Genomic DNA, 22,879 nt, shown 5'->3' with positions numbered 1-22,879 from the left:
TGAAGGTAGGCTAATGCAAACAAGGCATTCAAACTGCACTTCTACATATCCAACAAGTCATAGAGAAGTTACTTTAAGTGCACACCTGGTAACTTTGCTTTTGTGCAGCCCTGGTTAAGAAGCCATTGTCTACATCAAAAACCATCAGTGCCACTTAATACACAGCACAAATATTGTACATTTATTTAGATGTTGTATTTTTCCAGATTCAGGACTCTTCTCTTTCCCAATTTAATGGCATTTTGTACAAGTTAATATTTTCAAAATCTTAGATTATTATAATCAGCTATTTAATCTGTTTTGGTTTTCTAATACAAGTATAGGTCCCACTAAAATGAACCCCAACAGGCCAGTTTTCAGTGGAAATTGGTTTATTGTACAGACTGCAAAGATATTTTGTGGGATAAAAGTGGTAGACAGCGACTTCATTGACTTTACACCATATCGCTATTTCACCATAGTTACACATTCTGTAGGCTTCAGAAGATCACAATGAGCCAACATGATGGAACTGGACAAACAGCAAAGCTGACACACCTGTGAGAATTACACACCCACTGCAAGTCTTAATACTCACCAAGTTCCTGAGGCAGTTCATCTGTGAGTGAGAATTGGCAGACTTTCCTCTGATAGATGTAGAGAGTATAATTTCATTGCTACTTGCCATTTTTAGTGTTTTCCAGATTTCGAAAACCCCAAACCAAATAGACAGAGAAGTTGTGATCAAAACTATGACACCGATTACAGTTTAATTCTAGAAAATACCTCAGAGAGAGCAAGCATTCTGCCTGTTAGAAAGCCTGGGCCGTGACCAGGACTGCCTTTGCCTTAAAGGATTATAACCAAATTCTACTACTAAACAATTCCTGGACCCCTAATTTCCCTTTGACCATCTCACAACATGTAGAAAAAATAATAATAAAATAAACATACATATTTTAAATTTGAAACACATAAGTCAGCCTCCTCACTTAGGTCAGACATGTTAGAGAACGTGGGGCAGCCCTTTTTCTAGCAGGAAGCCATTTTGAAGGAGCAGATGTTTAGTAGCTGCGTCCGAACAAAGTGTAGAACTGTGCAGGCTCCTTGCCGCTGACGCACATCTGACCTGGCTGAAGGGTTTTAATGGGAGAGAAGGGGATGCACAGGCTTTTAGCTCCCATTGACGGAGCTCCGGGCTCCAGGTCCTGGTCCCTGTTGAAAAAATAACTCATAATAATCAGTAAATGATCCAGCAGTTCTTGATATACATACGGAATGTTTTAAATATGTCGGCCGTACTTGGCAGTGGTCTTCTTGATCCAGTCCTCACACTCAATTCCTCCACAGAAAGGAATCTGAACAATCTACAGAAAAAAACAGACGCATCCCTGATTGTTTGCTCTGATGTGGGATATACAGTATAAACCTGACCGGTCCAAGAACAAAACACTAAAAAAACCATCACATAAAAAATAAGACAACCTTCATTTCAATTACACAGATTAATGAGTGATTGAGACATTAGGAATGAAAAATATTCATCATATTAAAACAATCGAAACAAATCATCTTAAGCATCTTGAGCTTCTGCTCAAATTAAATGCTTAAACACAATACACTGTTGTGGAAATTTCTGTTGTCAAAGAATTAGTCTATTCCAATAATAATTAATCTTGGAGGTTACAAAAAAAATCTAAATCTAAAAAAATGTCCTCGCTAAATTTTCTGGCATTTAGCATTAGCAAATAGAAATAATTTTCGTCATTCTAACTGATGTAGAAAAGAAGAAAAGTTTAGTCTGATTTAACGTCACACAGTAAAAAAAAGAGACATATTTTTATTTGGTGTATGAAAATATCTGGTTTCAACTAAAAAACGTTTTCCAAATCAAGGCATTTAATCAAGCATTAGGTCGCACTTTATTACAAAACTGCAGAGTTTGAATATCAAGAGGTCTACACAGAAAAAGCACTTTCCAAAGCTTTCAAACACCTAATGGAAATTCAAGCATTTTCAAGGGATTTTAAAATGCTTGATTTTGTAACCTGAAAAAGTAAGGCTAGGGTGGGAAGGGAAGAAAAAAAAGGAGTGGATAAATGCAAAGACAATGGAAAGACAAATGGAAGGATGGTGAATGGAATAGATGGATAGACAGGAAATAATATCTGAGAATGCACAGTCTTCTTAGAAAAAGCCTAAGTAGAACTCATTTAGTCCATGCAGCCTAAAAGCCGTGGAGCTAAAGCAGAACCTGTGGTATGAACAGAGGAACTGACCTTGCCCTGGTCCAACTCTTTCTGGAAGGCCTCCATCGTGTCTACAGCCACCATGTGAGACTTCAGGTCGTCTGAAGCTCTGACAGTCACATTGAAGACATTTTTATGAATATTAATCATCTTCTACTGTTGAAATATTTCACTCCTAGCAGGCAGAGTTATTCATTTTTTGAGCCCAGAGCACAGATTAACACTACAACAACACAGTGCCGTCATGAACAGGTGAAAGCTGCACCGTGCTGCTTACTTCTTAAACAGGTTGTTCTGGATGTCCTCCAACATGCCCAGCAGTCTTTTCTCCACCTCAGCCTCTGGGAGCGTCACCTTGGCGCCCGTGTCTCTCCTCACTGCGACACACTGCTTCTGCTGCATGTCTTTGGGCCCCACTTCCAGACGGATGGGGACTCCCTACATGAAACAAACAGGGAAAAAAATAAAAAATTAAACACCAGCAGAACGCAATTAGAAGTGGTTCACCTTGTAAAATATTCAACGACTCGATCATTTACACTTTCCAGAATGTATACTTGATTTTATGGGAGAAAGGGGTGTTCACCCTCGAGTTAAAATCTACACAGAAGGAAGGAAGACCTTTAGCTCCCAGTGGTTGAACTTCCATCCTGGAGAGTAGTTGTCTCGTGTGTCACTCTTCACCCTGACGCCGGCGTCCAGCAGCCTGCTCAGGTATTTGGAGCACTGAGCCAACAGGGCCTCCTTATCCTGCTCCGACATGGACGCAGTGATCCCACATGGAATGATGACAACCTGAAAACAGGAGAACATTTAGCATATTTTATTTTAGGAGTCTAAAACAGTTGACGTCTCGAGTGCATTTTGTGTCCATGTGAGCGAAGGGGGTCGCTGATGGCAGTTTTCAGGTCGATTCAGATTTTTTTTGGTTTGTTTTACCTGAACAGTTGCTAAATATGTAGATGTCTTGAGTGCGTTTTGGATCCGTGTGAGCGTACCTGCAGGCAGGCCACCCTGGGTGGAAGGATGAGTCCCATGTTGTCCCCGTGAACCATGGTGAGCACTCCGATGGTCCTGGTTGTGATGCCCCAGGAGTTCTGGAAGGCCAGCTGCTTCTCGCCCGGCTTCTTGGGGTCCTCGAACTCAATCTCAAACATCTTGGAGAAGTTCTGACCCAGATGGTGGGATGTAGCACCCTGTGGAGATTAGAAAAATATTGATAAATACTTTAGGATTCACCATGGGGAGTTGAAATGGTTTCCAGAATGCATAAATACGCAGTAGGACAGGAATGAGCCGTGTGTCTGGGAAACGCATTATCCACTCCTGATATTCCCCACTGTGTCCCTGTCAGCAGTCTATTCCCATCATTATTTATTTCCCAGAGACATTCCCCAAGGCAACTGAGGAAATAAACAGCTTAAACTGTTGTTCTTATGCTCCTTATTTCTGTCCTTCCCGTCACCCAAAATGTGTCGTATTTATCAATATGATCTGATCCTGGGGTTTCGCGAAGCTCATTCAGCTGCCATAAAACTAAAAATGTCATGTATTTATAATCTGACGTTTCCTGGGAAATGTGTCGTTTTATATTTGTATGAATAATTTTACATTTTTATTCTTAATGAGATGGAATGAAAGGGTCAGACAAACACCCCACTGTGTTTCCTGATGTTTGATTACATTTTTATTTGTGCTGTGTATTTCATGGATTTGGAGTTTTCTCTGTAATGTAAAGAGCGGTTTTGAAAGGTGGCAATCAGATAGGTGTATTATTAATATTATCGCTACCTGAATGGCTCGGTGGCTGGCGGAGATGAACGCCTCCACCGTGGTGGTGTAATCTCCTCCGGCAAACTTCTCCTTCTCGGTCTTCCTCCCCTTCACCACTGGGATGGCCATCAGCTCTTCATACACCCTGGCATACAGATCCAGGATCTGCAAAACCTATGCATGGACAACCAAGGAAAAAACAAACAATCAATCAACCAATCTCTACAGGGTGGAGTGGATAAGGAGGTGTGCAGGTGTGGTACCTCCTCAGCTGCCTCCTCCTTTGTAGCAAACGCCGTGTGTCCCTCTTGCCACAGGAACTCTCGTGTCCTGAGGAAGGGCTGCGGGTGTTTGAACTCCCACCTCTGAAATGATGAGACATGATGAAGAGTTAAAAAAAAAAACATAAAAAAAAGATCTGTGCACTAATCAACTTCTAATATTTATGTAAAGAAGGGGAACGGGAGGAGGGTGAATTTTATTTACTAACCACAACGTTACACCACTGGTTTAGTTTGATCGGCAGATCCCTGTGGGACTGGACCCATTTAGCGTAGGCAGGATACATCACTGATATGGAAAAAAAAAACATAAATCCAGTATAAACACAGCAGCAGGTTCATTAAAAACATGGAACTTCTTCAGAATCAGCATTGTAGAAATTTGTAGATATTTGCAAAATCGGAAAATAACTAATTAAAGGGGCATTATTATGTGTTTTTCAGGCACATAGTGTCATTTTATAGCACAGTAAAATAAAAATGCTATATATGCAGAAATTTGACGTTGTAATTTAATGCCTTGAAATTGAGCCTCTGTTTCTTTAAGGAGCTCCTACTCTTTCTCAAACTCCGCCTTCAGGAAGTCAACACAACATGGCTCCTCTATTAACCCTTTAACAACGTTTTTACCAACGTTTCACTGAGAACGTTGAGTTTATTATAGGAAGTAGCTCCTATAATGAGCTACTTCCTAGCTACATCAGCAGATGTGCAGTTCCACCAGGTGTTGCTAGTTACTGCTGGCTAGTCTGAAGGAGCTGAGTGGGAGACTGGCAGGAGAGGGCTAAATGACATTATAACATGATGTAAAGTGCAAAAAAAGTCAATTCTACATAAAACTGCAACTTTACGGATAAACTTATTTTTCAAACACTTGAGTAACTGGGAGAAAAATATAACAAACAATATATGACAGGATATAATTTAGAATGTTTGTGTGAAATGAACAAAAATCAAACATTTCGAAACAACGCCACTCGATTCTAGTTTGTATCTTATTACCAAGATTCATTGGCTCAATCTATTGAAATGTCAAGCTACAGTTCCACCTAACGCAACACCTTTTCCAGTTCATCTTCTTTTATACTTGTGTTTATATTCTTCATTTTCTTTTTTTTTACTTAAGTTGCATCTATAATTCTGAATTTATTTAATTTAGCGTAAGAAATGTAAATGTAAAAATCTGTAACAAGTCAAACAGAAGGTGGTTGGACAAACCTGTCTCACTGGTGGGTCTGACAGCGATGGGCTCAGCCAGCTCGGTTTTTCCTGAACGGGTTACCCAGGCAACCTGACAACAAACCAACCAACCACAGTGATTAAAGGCACATCATAACTGCACTAAAGGGACACTACAACAATCCAACAATCCTAATCCATGTTACATTTACCAATCATCTTCACGGAGTCCGTTTCAAGTAAGAATACTGGTTGTGCTTCTGATTTCCGTTCCCTCGGCGTGTTGACTTACCTCGGGAGCGAAATCTGCAATGTGAGACTTTTCCTTCTCCAAGGCAGCTTGGGAGACAAACATGGGGAAGTAGCAGTTCTCTACGCCCAGCTTCTTAATTTCCCTGTCAAAGAAGTCTTTAATTGCCTCCCAGATGGAGTAGGCCCACGGCCGCAGCACGTAGCAGCCGCTCACATCGTAATACTCGATCATCTCCGCCTTGGTGATGACCTGAAAGGGCAACCAAAAGAAAATAAAGACATTCATTTTGGATATCTTGGACTTTTATTCAAGCAGATTGAAAGTAATGTGGAGTGAGAATGACTCACCTGAGAGTACCAATCTGCAAGGTTTTCCTCTTTCTTGGCTTCCAAACCCAACCTGAGAGGGAAAAAAAAAAAAGCTTTTAAAAAATTATACACAGTACTTTCTGTCGATTATTACATTTTTAAGGAATAGTTTATTTGTTAGATTAAAGGCTGTGATTACTGGGTTAAACACACACACACTTTTACATGTGAATTACATTAAGCAACCCCATGATGCACTTTTCAGTCCAATGCCACTCAAAGCAAGTTAGTCATCCACAGCAAACTGACTAAATAAAACCAGTCTGTCATTTTTTTTGGTAGTTTTTGAGGAACAAATTGTTGTTTTTTTACTTGTCACATCTTAAAAACAGTTTTTTCATCCTAAAACCGTTACCACCCTACACCACACTCTTTTGTTCATTAGATTTCATGCTAGGTTTCTTGAAAGTATTTCTAAAGAAGCACCACAAAATCAGTGATTTAGAATTTTTTAAATAACAAAAACTGCAAAGTTCTGTAGGAACTGAATTATTAGCATAGCATGGTAACGCTAATTTAAAAATATTACCTCTGTAATAATTTTGTCTTTAAATAATAGTGAAACCCACTGTGAAACAGAGTGTTCTCTCACACAGTGTGACGTTGCCTCTGCTTGTAATATAAATAATGACAACTCATGGTAAGAAAGCTGAAAAATGGAGCTTTGACTGCTGTTGACCATCGTAGTTCTTTAGGAGAAATTGGATCCGGCTGCAGGTTGGAACTTAAAAAAAGATGGGAAATCAAAATCTGATCGGTGAAACTGCACTGAGACAATCCAGAATTAGTAGCGCAGGAAGACAACAAAGCCTGTAATCTGGAGGCTGACAGCAGACAGCAAGCAAGGACGATGCAGGTTTGGGCTGAAACCGTTCTGACTCACCACCAACAGAAAATCCCTCCAGAGTGGCTGACTCACAGCGGCGTGCGCTTTTCTCAACAGATCCGTCTTGTCATCGTTTCCACACTAGCACTGCTCTACAGCAGTGCTCTAAACCCATCAGAGTCCATTCATACCAACACCACACTCAGGACCGACAAAGTGACTCAGCGTTCAGGCTTTTTATTGGCCGAGACCTTCCAACTTCACCGCCGCATAATTACAGACAAGCCAGAAGAACAAGCAGCTTTGAGCTAGCAGTGTGTGCCGACCCGTCTGGCGCATGTCCATTTCCCTAAACCACAATGATTTCTGTTGAAAACAGCGAGGCGGTAGCACCAGCAGATATGAAAAGTAAAAAGAACATTTTGTTCCTCGTTTTCCTAAAAAGTAACATATTTAAAACTAAACTGTAACTAAACTCAGATCAAAGCTCTCCAGTGTGAAGTTCAGGTTTATCTCAAACGCGTTTTGAAAGCTGAAACAGAAGACGGCTGCTACAGCTTCGCCTTCCTCCCGTCGTCGTTTGGCCTCTCACCGTGTCTGCTTCTTGGGGCCTTGGCCCTCTCCTCCACCCTCTCCACCTCCTGATGACTCCTTTCCTTGACCTCCCCTGTCTCCTTTTCCCTTCTTCCCTCCTCCTCCTCCTCCTCCCTGTTTCTCCGACTTGTTCTCCCTCTCCTTGCGGTTCTTGTCCTCTCCTCCGCTGGCTCCAGCAGCAGCCACTGGTTTGTAGTCCTCTCCGGTCAGAGACTTGTACTTCCCCTTCAGGTCCAGTAGAGTCTTCACGGCTTCATCCACCTGCTCCTAAAACGTGGCAGCAGCGTTACATTTTCTCATTTCCTATAATTTGGTTGTGAAAACAACCGGTGGCTGTCTTACCTTAGCGGCCTTCTCCGTCTTCAATTTCCTCACCAGCTCCCCCTGCTGGGCCACCTGTGTGTAGAGTTCCTGAGCCTGCGGTGGCGTGCTGGACTGGGTGGAGGCAGCACTGGCCTGAGTCTGAGCCGCGCTGGCTGGGGCCTGCAAGCCCGGCTTATACTCCTGCCCAGTCTGCTGCTTGTACTCTGCCTTCAGAGCCAGCAGCTGCTTCACAGCAGCATCCACCTGATCCTGACGAAACATTACAGGCTTACCAGCGCTGTCCAAACTTCTAGCAACTTGGGTCAAAGTCGACTCGACATTTCTCGCGGGCCAAAAACATTAAAGACTACAATTACAAGAAACTTTCATTTGAATTTTTGTCCTGAAATATTTAGTTTAAACAAATAAAATATTAATTTTTTTGGAAGAAATGATTATGTAAATAAGTGTAGATCCAAAAGTTTAAAAAAAAATTTGTGCATTTTGGGATTAGTCTGTTCTCACAAAACATCCCCCACATGATTCAGGTCACTCTTTATTTGTATGTAGAACTAAAAGATAAATACTTTGTGTTGTTTCTAATGTTTTTATGAGAAGTTTTTAATTTTGTGGGTCTTAGTTTTTGCCTGACTGGAAGAAAGTTTCAATCTGCATCTACCAGATGTACTAAAAAAAATGCAATAAATGCTTCCTATTCTGTAAAAAGAAAAAAAGGCACCTACTAAGTACCTTTTGTTATCCAATTAATTGGATAATCCAAAAAATAGACAGATTAACTCCTCACTGTATTGATGTTAAGTCAAGCAGAAAGGGCTGAGATTTTAAATATTTTTTTAGCTGCAGATGAATCTGTTGCTACAAATGATTAAGCGTACACCAATGAAATGCTTTTATTGTACTTTAAGCAATATAATTTTTATTTTATTTGTATCTTTTAATGCATTTCTAATATTCTGATAGACTTAACGTGAGAATTCTGCAGAATGTGTCAGGTTTTTTTTTATTTATTTCTCAACATTTTTAAAAGCATGCATCATCCTCATTCCCCTTTAATTCCTCATCACTTCGTCTTGGTCATTGCTAATCAAACAAAATCTTCACTGATTTGCGTTTGTGGTTTTGACGTCACAAAATGTAAAACAGTTCAAGCGTTATTGTCTGCGTTGAGTAAAGGAGGGTGAATCTTACTTTAGGGGCTTTTTCTGTCTTCAGCTTCCTGACCAGCTCTCCTTGGTCAGCTACCTTCCCATAGAGGCCAGCGGCGGCAGCGGGAGCGGGGCTGGTGCTGTTCTGGGTCGGGGCAGCGGTCTTCTGGCAGGGGCTCGGGGCGGGGCCTGCTCCTGGCTTGTAGTCCTGCCCTGTGGCCTGTTTGTACTCTTCTTTCAGGGCGAGCAGCTGTTTCACTGCTGCATCGATCTTGTCCTGCAGCAACGCCAATGAGCAAACCTCAGTTCCACATATTTGTCTGTCTCAAACGGAGTGTCTGGCTCAGGGATATTATTTGGAAACTGATCCTTACTGAGTTGTTATCCATTTCAATTGAGTTTCTATAACCAATTCATACCAAATATCGTGATATCAACAGACACACATGTGCATTGGAAGTCATTTACATGCGTCGTCCAGCTAACTGGTGATAAATTTGCACTTCGATGCAAAAAGCTAGCTAGCAAGGGCATATTATCAGCTAGTTAGTGGCAGCTTTAACTGCCTCGATTCACAGAACGCACTGAAGATGTTTGCATGGGACTCAAACCAATGCCTGACAGAAAAGTCCTGCGAGAAAAAAACTACTTACCTGAGAATCTAAGATTAAATAGTCCTGTCACAACAAAGGTTAGGATCTGTCATTACCGTATTTAAAGCCAACTTACATTTCCGTAATGAATTTAAGACAATGTAAGGATGCACCGACTCCCTGTGTCACACATTTGTATCCATTGGGACTGGGATTTTACTAAGATGAAGCAAAAACCTGAACATACTAAAAACAAAGCCGCTTCTCATGAGAAACTATAATGATAGACATTTATTCTCTAATCCCATCTTAGAAGTTATAGAATCAACTTCAGACAGCATGAATACATGGATTGTTGATTCTGCCTGTAAAAAAGAAAAATCGTTGGATGCAAGTGATGTTTGTTTTTGTTCCTATGGAAACGTTTCTGAACCATGCTTCATCCATGTTATTTTGATACAAAATTCAGTACCGTCTCTCTGAATACCTTAGGGGCCTTTTCAGACTTCAGTTTCCTCACAACTTCCCCCTGAAGTGCGACACGCTCATACAGGCCAGTAGATGAAGAGGAGGATGATGAAGAGGAGGAAGAAGAGGAGGTCATAGTTGGGGTGACGAAGGAAGTGGGCGCACCCATCCCCGGTTTGTAATCCTGACCAGTGATCGCTTTGAACTCCGCCTTGAGAGCCAGGAGCTGCTTCACTGCAGCATCAATCTGGTCCTGGTACCATCGATAATGGGATTTAGAGTTATGGCTGTTCACGACTCAACTTCACTCTCATGCAAACGTGACAGAGAGATGAACGGGGGCGGAAGCGATGAGGAATGAGCAGAAAAAGATGAAACCAGTGACTTGACGGCTGAACATGCAATGAGGAAAACGTAGGACAAATCCGTCTGGGTGGAATAAATGATCGGTGGTGTGAGCGGTGACAGACAGACAGATTATCGTGGGTTAATAATTAATGTTTCGTACCTTCGGTGCTTTCTCTGCTTTCAGTTTCCTCACCAGCTCCCCCTGCTGGGAAACACGGGTGTACGGACAGGAGGTGGCCTCTGGCGCCGGTGCTGTTGGGGCAGATGCAGCGGGTGTGGCTGGAGCGGAGGTGGGCGGAGCCATTCCTGGCTTGTAGTCTACACCTGTCTGCTGTTTAAACTGAGCCTGCATCAGAGTTGGTTAGAAAGTTGAGATGTAGCCATTTTATCTGACTCCATCATTTCCAGTTCTTTCAGGCAAAGCAGAACTTCCAACCTTCAGAGAGAGGAGCTGCTGGACGGCCTTATCGACTTCCTCCTTGGAGGCTTTGGCAGCCTTTAGGTTGCGGACAGCTTCGCCTTGAGTTACGATGCTTGACAAAAGGTCAGCTGCTGAGGCTGAGGCAGGAGTCGGGGAAGGAGCAGAGACAGAGCTGGAAGGAGCTTTGGTAACCTTAGCAGGCTAAGAAACCAAGACATAAAACAGGAAATTAATTCACCATACTTTTTTCCGAGAAATTACGAGGTTCTGTTTTTTTGTACAAATTGGTCAGACGACATGTTTAAAATAAAAAGCCTAGCACAGAAATTACATATTTTTCTGAACTCAAAAAGCTTGATGAATGAATGAATTTTTTAAAAAAAATCAGTTTTCTGACACATGAACAGGTTCAGAGCTTCTTCTGAGTGTTGCCAGTGGCAGTGAGGCTACGTTTTCATCACTGACCGATCTGAACGGTTGCTTGGGAAAGGAATACACAACATTTGTTTATTCACGGCATTTTATCTATATTTATTCATGCACGTCTTTCTGCTTCACTTCTTACTCGTTTTAAAATAACATTTCCACTGTTTCACATATGTTTTTCTGCGGCTGTGAAGAAAAACAAAAAGTGAGAATAGTCTCACTTTTTTAAAATCTTTAATACACATGTATATGTTCAATATGCCTATTTCTAAAAACTGCATAGTATTTCTTGTACAGTATACCATTATTGTTGTTACAGTAATGTTGTTTTTTTAATTATTTCTTTAAACACTACGAACATTTTGTGTGAACCTTTCTATATCCGTTGGTGACGTTACACCTGAATTTCCTCTTTGTGGACCAATAACGGCTGTTTGTTATTTTCTATTCTACAGTTTCATTTCACAATGTTTACTCAGAGTGACGTCAAAGATATGTGAATGAAGTCTATAAGTTTCAGCCTTTCCTGCTTATCCAGCCTCGGAAGAACTGGTTGGTCCAGTTTTACAAAGTTCCTGCTAGTGCCTGGCGATGTTTTTTTTCTTCCCTACACATCAAGCAGAGTTTAAATGAGAACCTGAAGATTCTTCTCCTAAAACACTCACTGTGTTGCTGGAGGCCTGGCTCTTGTTTTTGTCCTTTGACCCGGCCGTCGGCATCTCCTTGGTGTGTCCATCAGGGATGTAGAGGAGAACACAGGGACTCTCCTTGCAGCTGTTGGGACTTTATACAGAAACACAGTTATCTCCGCAAAAGAACAGCAGGATGTCATAGCAGGGTGGCAAAGCGACACAGTAACGATCTTTCACCTGATTGGCTCGTACGGCTGGTCGCAGATGTAGAAGCCCCGCCTCTGGAGCTGGATGATGTCTCCTTTCTTCAGGCTCTTCAGACACGGATCTCCCAGCATCTTCTCCTCCAGCTGAGAGAGAGAGGCGGTCAAGAAGAAGAGCTTGCAGAAACGGAAACAGAAACGGGGAACTCCATACACTGCACACCCACCTTGCTGTTTTTGTTGATGTACTCTTTGAAGTCGTCGTCTTTGGTGATGACGGCCTTAGTGATGAGAGGCTGGTAGTTGACGCAGACGACAGGCAGCACAGGGGCGCTGCTGGTTTCAGCCAGCCAGGTGATCTTTGTCGTCTTCTTGTAGTCCTTGTTGTCCAGGTCCAGGCGAGCCTCGATGGACGCCACCTTACCGTCCGATGCTCTGAGTGACGGGAGAGGAGGTGAGGACAAGGACACACAGTTTTCGTGCAGGGATATGCGGGGTTATCATGAACCAGCCTTTCGTACTTGTTGATCTTCGTGATGACGAGGTTGCCCCAGTTGATGAAAGTGACCGTCTCTCCTTCTGTAAAAGTCTCGGCGTCGGCTCCTTCGATCAGAACGCGAGGTCCGTACCAAACTTCCTTCAAGCCGACCTCTTCGTTCTGTAGGCAGAGTTAATATTGAGCTCTGTGAGGTTTGCTATAAGTCAGTGGACGCCTTAAATAGTCAAGTACTGAACTGAAAATAAGTGGCCAAAGTCCCGTCCAAAAAGGTTACAAAAAAATTAATAAATAAAAACTACAAATTAGGACTGGGCGATATGGACATAGAATGGTATCATGATATTTTGTGATACTCTTAATTATGATTATATAAGCTATTTATTACTTATTTTTTTAGGTAACTGTTTGGTGCAGCAAGTACTGATCATGAAAAGTAGTTCCTTTCGAAATGCCACAAAGTGTGATTTATGTCACTCAACTGCACAAAGTACATTTAACCATATTTTCAAATTCACTGATATTTGTTGATGCTCTCAATAAATAGTAGAAATAAATAGTAAAAAATACTGTCAGGTTTTTTTTTTTTAAACATTAATTATAGTTTATCGACAACAATAAATCAAAATTTGTATTATGACAAGACATTTTTCGCAATAATTATAAATGCCCATCCCTTATATAACTATAAATATCAAATAGTAAATCAAATAAAACGCAACCTGCCAATTCCACCCGATACAGATTTTTTTGTGTGTGAATGTCGCTATATTTTGCAACAACATTTGCTAAGCAAGACCTTTGCAGATGTAGATAAGATTGGTTTCTCATGTATATATTGGTCGATTGCTCATCTCCCAAAATTACGGAAAATTAAGGACAATAAACCAACTAACCTTGGGATGCTTGGCCACCTCCTTCATCTCCTCTGTTGCCTCTGGGACTGAAACCGGAACCACATAGGAACTGGACAGAGCTGTGTACCTGGGAGCTACAGGGTCAATAACCTGACATGGCAACACAGAGAAGAGATCCACGGTCAGTAAGAACAACATGAACATATTGACATAAAAAGAAAATTTGACAAACAAAAAGGGCAAAGAAGCAAATAGTGGAACTTAAAGTTTATTTGTAAAATAAACCCAAAGAAAAGCCTGCCCAGCTCAGAAAGAAACAAAATGCAGAGTCTGAGCAACTAAACAGAAAAATAAAGAAAAACTGATTTTATGAGTCGATCATGTTCACTTAAGAGTCAGTTCAAATTTTCCTATTTAACCAGCCAGGTTAAGTTTACACAAACAGCCAACAATCTAGCTGTAACAATGTGGCAGGCACACCACGTGACAAAGAAGCTGAAGTGATCTTAATGAAAAAGACGCTAAAGAAGCAGCAATCAGAGACTGCAACTGATTCTTCATCTCTGGTGTTTAAGATTTGACCCACCAAGACCAATTTTAGGCAATTTTGGTTTCCATTTAAGAAATGCTAAAAATGGTTTATTATAGTTAAAAGAAATCTTTGACTTAAACTTTTAAGTACGGTAAAGAAAACGTCATTTTAAAGTTGAAAAGTTAATTGCTCTTAGAATCTTGCATTAGCAATTAGCACAGTTAGCAAATGGCACAGTTAGCATTTCTAAGCCCTTCACTCTATTCAGCCTCCTTTGTAACTCTCTGTTGTCAGAGCAAAGATGGCTATCTTGAAATCTTCAGTCAGTAACAACTTTCACACTGAAGAGGGTCGTTGTCAATATAATTTAGGACCACTAGGGTGTAGCGTGTTAGCTTTTTTTTTTGCCCACAGGTCAGGGTCAATCAAAGCAGAAAAATCAAATCAGCTGAGAACAAAGGGTGAAAGATGAACAATGATGGGGAGAACGACAAAGGGAGGAGTAGTTTGGGAGGCCATTTAGTTTAACTGAGACAAACAATAAAGCTGTAAATAATTGTTACTATTAATCTCTAGGAGGAGCTCATAACATGAATCTAAAGTTTTGCTTGTCGATGCTCCTAAGCGCTGGCTTGGCTGGTGAACGACTGCAGCGCATGACAAAAGCAGGGTGGGTCAGAATGAGGAAGAAGAGGAGGAAGAGGAGGACGTGGTGGAGGAGTACCTTCAGACAGCTAACGGGCAGCTTGGAAACAGAAGAGTGAGATGTTTGTTGAATGTCAGGTACAAAGAGGGAGGAACAGAGAAAGGAAAAGAGGCAGACACATTGGTACATAATGTACTTTTCACTTGGTTTTGCGGGTTCCTGTTTTCGTTTTCTGGATTTTGTGCCTTTTACTCCTCTACAAACATCATTAAAAAAAAAAAGAAGAAAACATGCTATGATGTTGATGAAGCTTTTAATTTTTCTTCAGCAACACGACAGCAAATTGTCAAAGTAAAATAATTTGAAAAAAACCCAACAAGAGCAGCCAGAGCGTATGGTAGAAACTAAAAGAGAGAAAGCGGCTGAGGTGAAGAGTGAAATAATATCAGCTGAGCAGCAAAAATCCCAGAGAAACAGATGCACAACTCCAAAAAAACACACACCAGCAAGAGGCGGCAGACTGCCCTGGTGCTGAATGATAACAGGAACCCTCACAGTGCCACATTACTACAATAGTGATCACAATCATCTCATATTTACCACACAACTCTCTAAAATTTACACAACGGGATAAATTTTTCTTTAAAAACAACAAAAAACTGAGTATTCCCTCCCACCATCACCATGTTCTTGGTTAAGATGAGGGATTCCTGCAGGGTTAGTGATTAAATGAAGTTTTCCCAAGTTTTAATTACATTGTGCTGTTCTTTAATGGATCTGAATCTGAAATGACTGGATTATATTGTATGACGTGATTTGCATTGGATCTGATGTTCCTGTAAAGTCTTTTGAGATGCAGCTTGTAGCAAATTAGCACTTTAATAAATAATATGAATGGAACTGACATGAAAATATGAAGAGTCCCCACAGAAAAGCAGATTTCTGAAGGTGTGTTTTGCATTTTGCAACCTTTTTTTTTCTAAATAAATGAATGAAATGTCTGGAGAGTGCAGAGGTGGAGCATGTGCACCAGACATGATGCGTTTAGCCGAGTGTATGCGTTTATTTTAAGCAATCTATGCTAGAACCGCCATCTTTAAACAATAAGTAGAGCTTCATGTTTGCGGTGTGCGTTCAGAATTTTTACGTAATTTTATTTAAACTGAGCTTAAAATTTATCAGTCGAAATTTTTTAAAGGCACAGCGCCCTTTTTTCTTCCTACCCGGTTTTAAGATCATGCTGCAAGTGCTAACAAAGGGGAGCAACAGGGTTAAAAATATTTAAGATGACGTGTGAAGTGAAATGATGCAGGTGATACTGCACATAAAAGAGATGAGGAAGAGGCTGAAGAGCAGGCAGGAGAAAAAGACATGTAGGACGCTGAAAGCATGAAACAGAAAAAGCACAGCTAAGCAGCTAGAAGCCATGCTGGTTGTAAAACATCAGGGGGCGATTTATGGAGAGTAAAGGCCGAGGCTGTCAGAACCAGGTACGTTCATGGTTGGTGGACAAACCTGACAGAAGGTTCGTCTCCTAAAAATAAAGTTTTTTACCTTACACACAGGCTAATAAGTGATCTGCAAACAGGCTGTGTGGTAGTTTCAGTTTAGCTTTTAACATCAGCTTGCTTCATCATAATGCAAAAAAGGTTGCCAAGTTCAAAAAAGAACAATAATTGAATTTTTATTTAGCTAAAGCGTTTAGGTTTCACCATATCAATAATAAGTTTTACTCAAATATTCCAGCCAATGGCAAACTGAAGGACTGACAGACTGCAACCACACAGTGAGCAGCATACAGTCCATGTAAAACATTAATACATGATCATAAAATAATGACTGACAAATAACTTTCTTAGTGTAATTATGGGAGTCTATTTTCAGTATTTGTTTGAGGCGACGTGGAAAAGCTGAACAGGCTTCAACACAAACTGAGATAAGATGAATATGAATAGAAATACCTTCTTATTGAAGGACCAGATCTTGTCCCACTCCATGTTCACCACTGACCTCGATCCACCCTGAGAGGACAAAAGATGGGGAAAAACATTTTGATTAGTCAATTTCTATAACAGTGAAGTGAATAATATTTCCCTCTAATCTTTGACATAAGATGCTACAGCTAGTTTTCAAAAGGCTTCACAGTTTTTCCTCTCTCACACAGCAACATGAGATTACCTCACTTCCTATATGAATAATTAATGACCGCTCATGGATTAGGAAAGCAAAACCTAATGCTGTTAATATAATATAATATAATATAATATAATATAATATAATATAATATAATATAATATAATATAATATAATATAATATAATGATTTTATTCACTAATCAAACTTTCTGATTTCATTTTTGAAATATTTAATTTTTTTTTCCCCCCCACCATTGCACTCCTCTGGGTTTCCGTAGTTCAGAGTGATGTTAACCCACCACAAGCATGTTTTGCAGCTTCTACTTATTTCCACTTTGAATTCAAGCTAACTCAGAAGGAATGATTAAAATAAAATCTAGGTTTTTTTAAAGATATTTTCTGTAATTTGTATTCTGGCTTTCAGACCTTTGCAGAGGTAGATAAGATCAGTGGATAAGATTGGTTTTGCATGTAAATATCGGCCAATCGCAGCGTTTCTAAAAGTAAGGATTAATCAGTGCACCCCTAAATATTATAGTTCAGAAAGAGAACTTGCAATGGGATAAAATTGGTATCTGCAGTTCAAAACTTTACAAACTGGTGACTATTAAACCAAGACCAATACTTTTAGAAACGCAGCAGTAATGTATTATGATCTGGCCTTCCGTGCTATGATGAAGCAGTCTCTCCCTTCAGTAACAGCTGGGACATACCTGGGCTGCTATGAACTGCTTCAGACCGTCCACAGTCATTCCTCTCCTCAACACTCCTCTGACAGTAGGGAAGCGAGGATCGTCCCTGGAAAACAAGATGGTGCAAAGGTCAAAAACAACTAAAGATATAGAGGGGGAAAACAACACACAGGTCTTGATATATTAACCAGAATAAGCTTACCACCCGTCCACATATCCCTGATCGACAAACCAGGTGAGTTTCCGTTTGGACAGCACTGTGTTGTTGAGGTTGAGCCTGGCATACTCCCAGATGTAGGGCTTCCTGATGCCAAGAGCTTCAATAAACCAGTAGAACTGCTCGTCACGGTCATGGTACTCGGTGGTCCTGAGAGCATGAGTGACCCCCTCCAGACTGTCCACAATGGGGCAGGCAAAGTCGTACGTTGGGTAGACTCTGGAAGAAAAGGGAAGTGGGAGTGACTGCTTGATGAATATGTTGAAACAAATGCTTAAAGACGCAATACGAGCAGAGCATCTGGAGGTTTCAGCAAGACAATTTAATGCCACCTTGAAATAAACCAAAAACAAAAACTAACAAGCACAGCAAAGCTTTGTGCTTCTCACACTGCTTTTGGCTCTCTCATACTGCCAAACTTAATTTTTTTTTTTTCTTCCTTCCCAGAATGCACCTCACCTCGTATGGGTAGCAACAGAAGTGAGCCAGCGGCGAAGATGAACTTGATTTTAGATATGCGACTTTCAGACTTTTCAAGGATGCATGGACACCCTGTTCTTTTTTGTTTGTTTTTTAAAGCCATCTATAAGCTTCTTTTAGTTACTTCTGAAGTTTGCTTGTTTATACAACCTACATTATTTAGCATTCATGATGTGAATCTGTGCAAAAAGCAGCTAAAAAGTCAAACCGGTTTCTCAAACGAAAGACTCGTACTTGTAGGTCGTTCCGGTGCGCGGGTGGGGGGCGTTCTTGCAGCGGTACAGGGTGGGGTCTCTCAAGCAGCCGTTGTTGGAGCTCATGTCGATCTTGGCTCTCATGCAGCACCTCTGACCGAATTCGGTCCCGGCTTTCATCTCGGCCCACATCTCCATGTTCCGCTCCACGGCTACGAGTGGACGATCAACATGCCGGTTAGTTTGCAAGCTTTTTGATTTGAAACAACGCAGCGATAGCTCCGCATGCCGTACTGTTGTTTCTGCATCGGGACTCGGTGCGCTGCTCCCTCTCCTGCTTCATCTGCTCAGGAGGGGTGTCGTCGATGTAGGCTTTGCCCTCGGCGAGAAGCTTCTCCCCCAGCCGCATGATGACGGGAAAATGGTCGCTGGTGTAGGTGAACTGGTCTGGATGGATCTGGAGCATGGCGACGTCTTCCAGGATAACCTGAGGTGACGCACACAGAGGTAAATTCTCTGTTTTGCTATGCCACGTACTGTACAAACTGATTAGAAACGATGTCACTAATTCTCAATCGTTTCACATTCTGACAATACCAGACCTTCTCAAAGTCCTCCTTCTCCTTCTCCGGGTTGGTGTCGTCGAAGCGCATGATGAGCTTGCCTTTAAACGTCACCTGGTAGTGCTGGTTCAGCAGGGCCGCTTTGGCGTGGCCGATGTGCAGGTACCTGCTCACAGAGACACACCGAGGCAGTTCGAGTCAGGAGACACGCAAATCAACCTTCATCAGAACAGAGCAGATTAAAAGTGCAGCCCTACCCGCTGGCCTCAGGAGGGAATCGAACTACCACCTTCCCCATCTCAGCTCCAGGCAAATCCACAAACTTCCCAACATCCGGCTTCTTCTCACCTGACTGGAACATGTTAATTAAAGGTAAATTACCCAATAGAACCAGTCAGAATAAATGGCATCGTCATGGTTTGTTTTGTTGGTTTCTGCACTGCAAAAATCACAAAATCTTACCAAGAATTTGTAGTCTGGTTTCTAGTGAAAATATCTTAGTACAGTTTAAATAAAACAGAACTAACTCACAAGTAACTTTTCAGCAAGTTGCAGGATCTTTTTTAAGATCCACTGGCAGACTACTTCATTTATAACAAGACATTTTTCCCATTTTAAAAGTGAAAACATCTTGCTGTGGAACTAATACTTTTAAAATCAATATTTAGAAATTATTTACTTAAAACAAGCTCCTATATCACCTTAAAAGTTTACTTGTAAGTTAGTATTGTCTTATTTCAACTGTACTAAGACAAAAATAGTTGGTGAGATTGTGTGTTTTTGCAGTGTGTGCAAGGGTACAACCTGAAAACATAACCAATTCATGGTTAAGAGAGAACAGAATTAAGTCTTGAAAATGAGATCTAGATCTCAATGGGGTTTCCTGGTTAATTAAAAAATTATTTTTTTTTAAAGTCTTACATTGGAGTTGTTCTTTACAGGTTTCTTGCTGGCGTACTTGCTGCCCACAGAAGAGAAGGGAACCTGCGAGTTCAGGAAGAAGAACCAGCGGCAGACGTGAGGGAAAGCTTTGCCCTGACTTGGCCAACTGCTGTGATCTATGGAGAAAAGAAATTCACAAGCTGAGCTGCTGCAGTCTACATGTATATCGGGGAAAAGATATACATATAGGGTTTTTCTGTAATCGCGATTACAGAAACACAATTTCTGAAATCGGGTTTCTGTGGGAAAGTTGTGAACAATTGCCATCTTGCCTGTAATGGGTAACACTCTTAAAGTTTTCATCTGATTAGTTTCCATGGAGGCTGCATGTCAGCTACCTTTCAGGGCGGCCCACACAGACAGATCAGCCAGGGTGAGGGCGTGTCCCACCAGGAAGGTCCGCAAAGACAGGGCCTTGTCCAGGTCGCCCAGCGTCAGCGTCAGGTCAGGCTGATCGCACAGCCGGCGAGCGCTGAACTCCAGCCAATGGTCAACCTGAAGTCACCGATCACATTAAAAGGTCGTCAATTCAGAGTGAGTGTGAAACAACTCCACCCAGTCAGAATGTACCGACCTCGGTCTGCTCCATCGTGTTGGCTCCGTAGAGGCCGAGGGCGGGAGCAACCCGGGCCAGGTAGCGGCTGATGGAGTTGGTATCGTTGAACCGGATTGAACTGGGAAAAAAAAGAAACAACGTATTGATTTTAAGGCTTAAAAATACAATCTTTGTTTTTTTTTTAAAGGTACAAATGACAGAAAATATCATTTTTTTAAAATGACTTATTTCAATAATTTCTTGTGTGAGTTGACCTGAATTTGAAGTTGAAATAAAGAGAAGAAATAAAACAGACTTGTCAAATAAGATCGGTGTAGAGTCGATTGTCATCACTGTGAAAACCTAAGTATTGCATTGGTGGAAAAAAAAAATATCCAGATTGTTCAAAAATTAAATCTTCAAAAACAGAAAATTTCATTAGCTGATCAAATCAGTTCATTGTCCGTTCGGTCAAATCGTGCATGTCCGGATAGAGTGCTTTAAAATGATATCCGTACAGTTTAAACTTTCCTACAGGAGTAGGAATGTTTTTATGTGTTTGTTACCAAGTTTCCATGAAGAACAATCGTAAAACAGGCCAAACATGTCACTTACTCTGCGATGTGAAGGCTGTTGTCTCTTCCTTCCTCCACAGACACCTGCACAGTGTTCTTCACATGCTCTGCAGTCAAAAGTGCTCCTGTAGAACCAGTAATTTTTTTATTATTTTCTCTCTGCAAAACAAGAGACTCACTTCATAAATGATATCAGAAACAATAATCTAGATCTGGAGTCAAACTTGCAGCTCTTTTCACTTACTAACAAAGGACAAAGAACCAACTAAACGTTTAAAAACATAGATATAATGGAAAGAACCCACGCATACACAAGGAGAACCTTAGGTTGGGATTCAAAGCTTCTTGCTGAAAGAACCAGTGCTACCAATAGTCTAATTATCTTTTATCTTTTGCTGTCATCTCTGCATATCAAAGATTTTTTTGTAACTCTGGACAACAAGTTTCTCCAGTTCCCAGAAACAGAGATGGCATCAGTTAAAACAAAAAATGAAAGTTCAACAAATGTCACACGTTTCACTGTGCTTGCATCAGCCTGCTGTATTCCCTCTGAGGTACAAAAGAGGGCGCTGTTTGACCTACTGGCTTTGATAGTCACTACATTAGATAATCCAAGTGCAACGCTGGATTAACAACCACTGGAAATGTAATATTATCAAGTAGAATCAAGATAACAGATTACCTTAACAGGATATCACGGCATATACAATAACTATGACTTCAACGCCACTACAAGGCTCAGAGTGACATCCGACCCTCGGTGCGAGTCCCAGTGAAATCTGCGCTTACTGATGTGTTACTTTCAAGTTCAAAGAGCTGATTACAGTAAATAACAAAATGGCATGTGGAGCTACAATGCCAGTGTGCGTATTATGTGTAACATTACTATTTTTAGAACCGGGAAAAATGACAGGAACCGGCTACATCTGTGGCTTTTTAGAGCGCCACGACTGCAAGTGAGCTGCGGTGGCGGAGCTCCTGCAGACCGACTAGATGAGCAGGATAGAATAGGATACATCATGGACACTTACTGCCGATTTAGACACTTTTTTTCTGATATAGACGGAAACTTTTTGAGGGTTTATTTTTATTTTATATTGTACGACTTAAGTACTTTCATGTCGCTGCAAAAGTAAACATAACACGAATATAAATACAGAGGAAATTTTAGAGCGGCGTTTTGTTTTGCTAGCTGCTGAGCTGTCACCCGGGGCGCGTGCAGGCTCACGGGCTTATTGAAGCTGGGACAACAAACCGACCGCAGCTGGAGCTCACCTAGAGGCGGGTTGTTGCTGTCAATGGTCAGGTTTAACGCCATACTGTCGGGATTCTTCCTGCGCGCAGCCTGTACAGTCTTCACAGCGATGAACAGAAACCAGAGAAGTCAAAAGACACACAGAAGCCTCTCTCCACACGCCGCACCAGCCGCGACAGTCCGGAAAACGAGAGCGAGAGTTCTTCTGTGACGAACAACAAGGTGCATGTGGAGGCAACACTGCCCCCTGCTGTACTGGAAGATACGCAAGTGCCTCCAGTGAGATGACTCCTCTTGCTCTTTCACAATTTGTTGCAGTTAAGCGAAAGGAAAATGACAAATACATTTCAAAACTGATAACAGCTAAGTATCTGAAAAATGTGGCATATATTTATATTCAGAGCTCTCAGACAGTGCTTCGTAGAATCATTGCAGGTATACTTTTGAAGTATTTTAGGGCATGTCTCTACCAGCTTTGCAAGGCTGTATAGTTTGGGCTCTGTCAGACTCGACTTTTTGACCTATTCATGAAGAAGCCTGGCTTAAATATCAAAGGAAATATTAAACTCACAGCATCATATTGTAACTGTACACAACGACCAAATATGAAGAGTTTTCTTTCCACTTTTGCAAGGTAAACTCGCATATTCCTTGAAATCTTACATTAATCAATTAAATTGAAATTGCAAGAAAATTAA

At 41.2% G+C, this 22,879-nt stretch overlaps 1 protein-coding gene across 3 annotated transcripts; it reads right to left on the bottom strand.

Annotated features, from left to right (window-relative positions):
- Positions 1-353: 353 nt before the first annotated feature.
- Positions 354-22,383, bottom strand: eprs1 (glutamyl-prolyl-tRNA synthetase 1). Of its 3 annotated transcripts, XM_032560365.1 has the most exons (36): positions 22,202-22,383; positions 20,967-21,051; positions 20,391-20,490; positions 20,155-20,311; positions 19,796-19,932; positions 19,132-19,226; positions 18,914-19,040; positions 18,606-18,798; positions 18,352-18,523; positions 17,623-17,856; positions 17,442-17,526; positions 16,555-16,614; positions 14,672-14,692; positions 13,455-13,565; positions 12,584-12,720; positions 12,290-12,497; positions 12,097-12,209; positions 11,893-12,010; positions 10,817-11,002; positions 10,541-10,726; positions 10,052-10,285; positions 9,015-9,248; positions 7,845-8,075; positions 7,501-7,769; positions 6,062-6,113; positions 5,754-5,963; positions 5,501-5,573; positions 4,492-4,571; positions 4,265-4,366; positions 4,020-4,175; positions 3,227-3,424; positions 2,850-3,023; positions 2,506-2,666; positions 2,259-2,337; positions 1,282-1,346; positions 354-1,194 (listed from the first exon to the last, which is right to left on the bottom strand). In XM_032560365.1, exons 1-36 carry the CDS (start codon positions 22,242-22,244, stop codon positions 1,044-1,046), a joined length of 5,037 nt encoding a protein of 1,678 aa, XP_032416256.1. In that variant the 5' UTR covers positions 22,245-22,383; the 3' UTR covers positions 354-1,043. The 3 variants fall into 3 exon arrangements, with proteins under 3 accessions (XP_032416256.1, XP_032416258.1, XP_032416257.1); XM_032560367.1 differs by lacking the exon at positions 10,052-10,285 and having other exon boundaries at positions 22,202-22,382; XM_032560366.1 differs by lacking the exon at positions 14,672-14,692 and having other exon boundaries at positions 22,202-22,382.
- Positions 22,384-22,879: the final 496 nt, after the last annotated feature.

The sequence above is a fragment of the Xiphophorus hellerii genome, chromosome 4 (genome assembly GCF_003331165.1).
Source record: "Xiphophorus hellerii strain 12219 chromosome 4, Xiphophorus_hellerii-4.1, whole genome shotgun sequence".
Taxonomy (NCBI): Eukaryota; Metazoa; Chordata; class Actinopteri; order Cyprinodontiformes; family Poeciliidae; genus Xiphophorus; species Xiphophorus hellerii.
The sequence above is the reverse complement of the archived record's forward strand: the minus strand, read 5'-3'. Positions and strand labels throughout refer to the sequence as shown.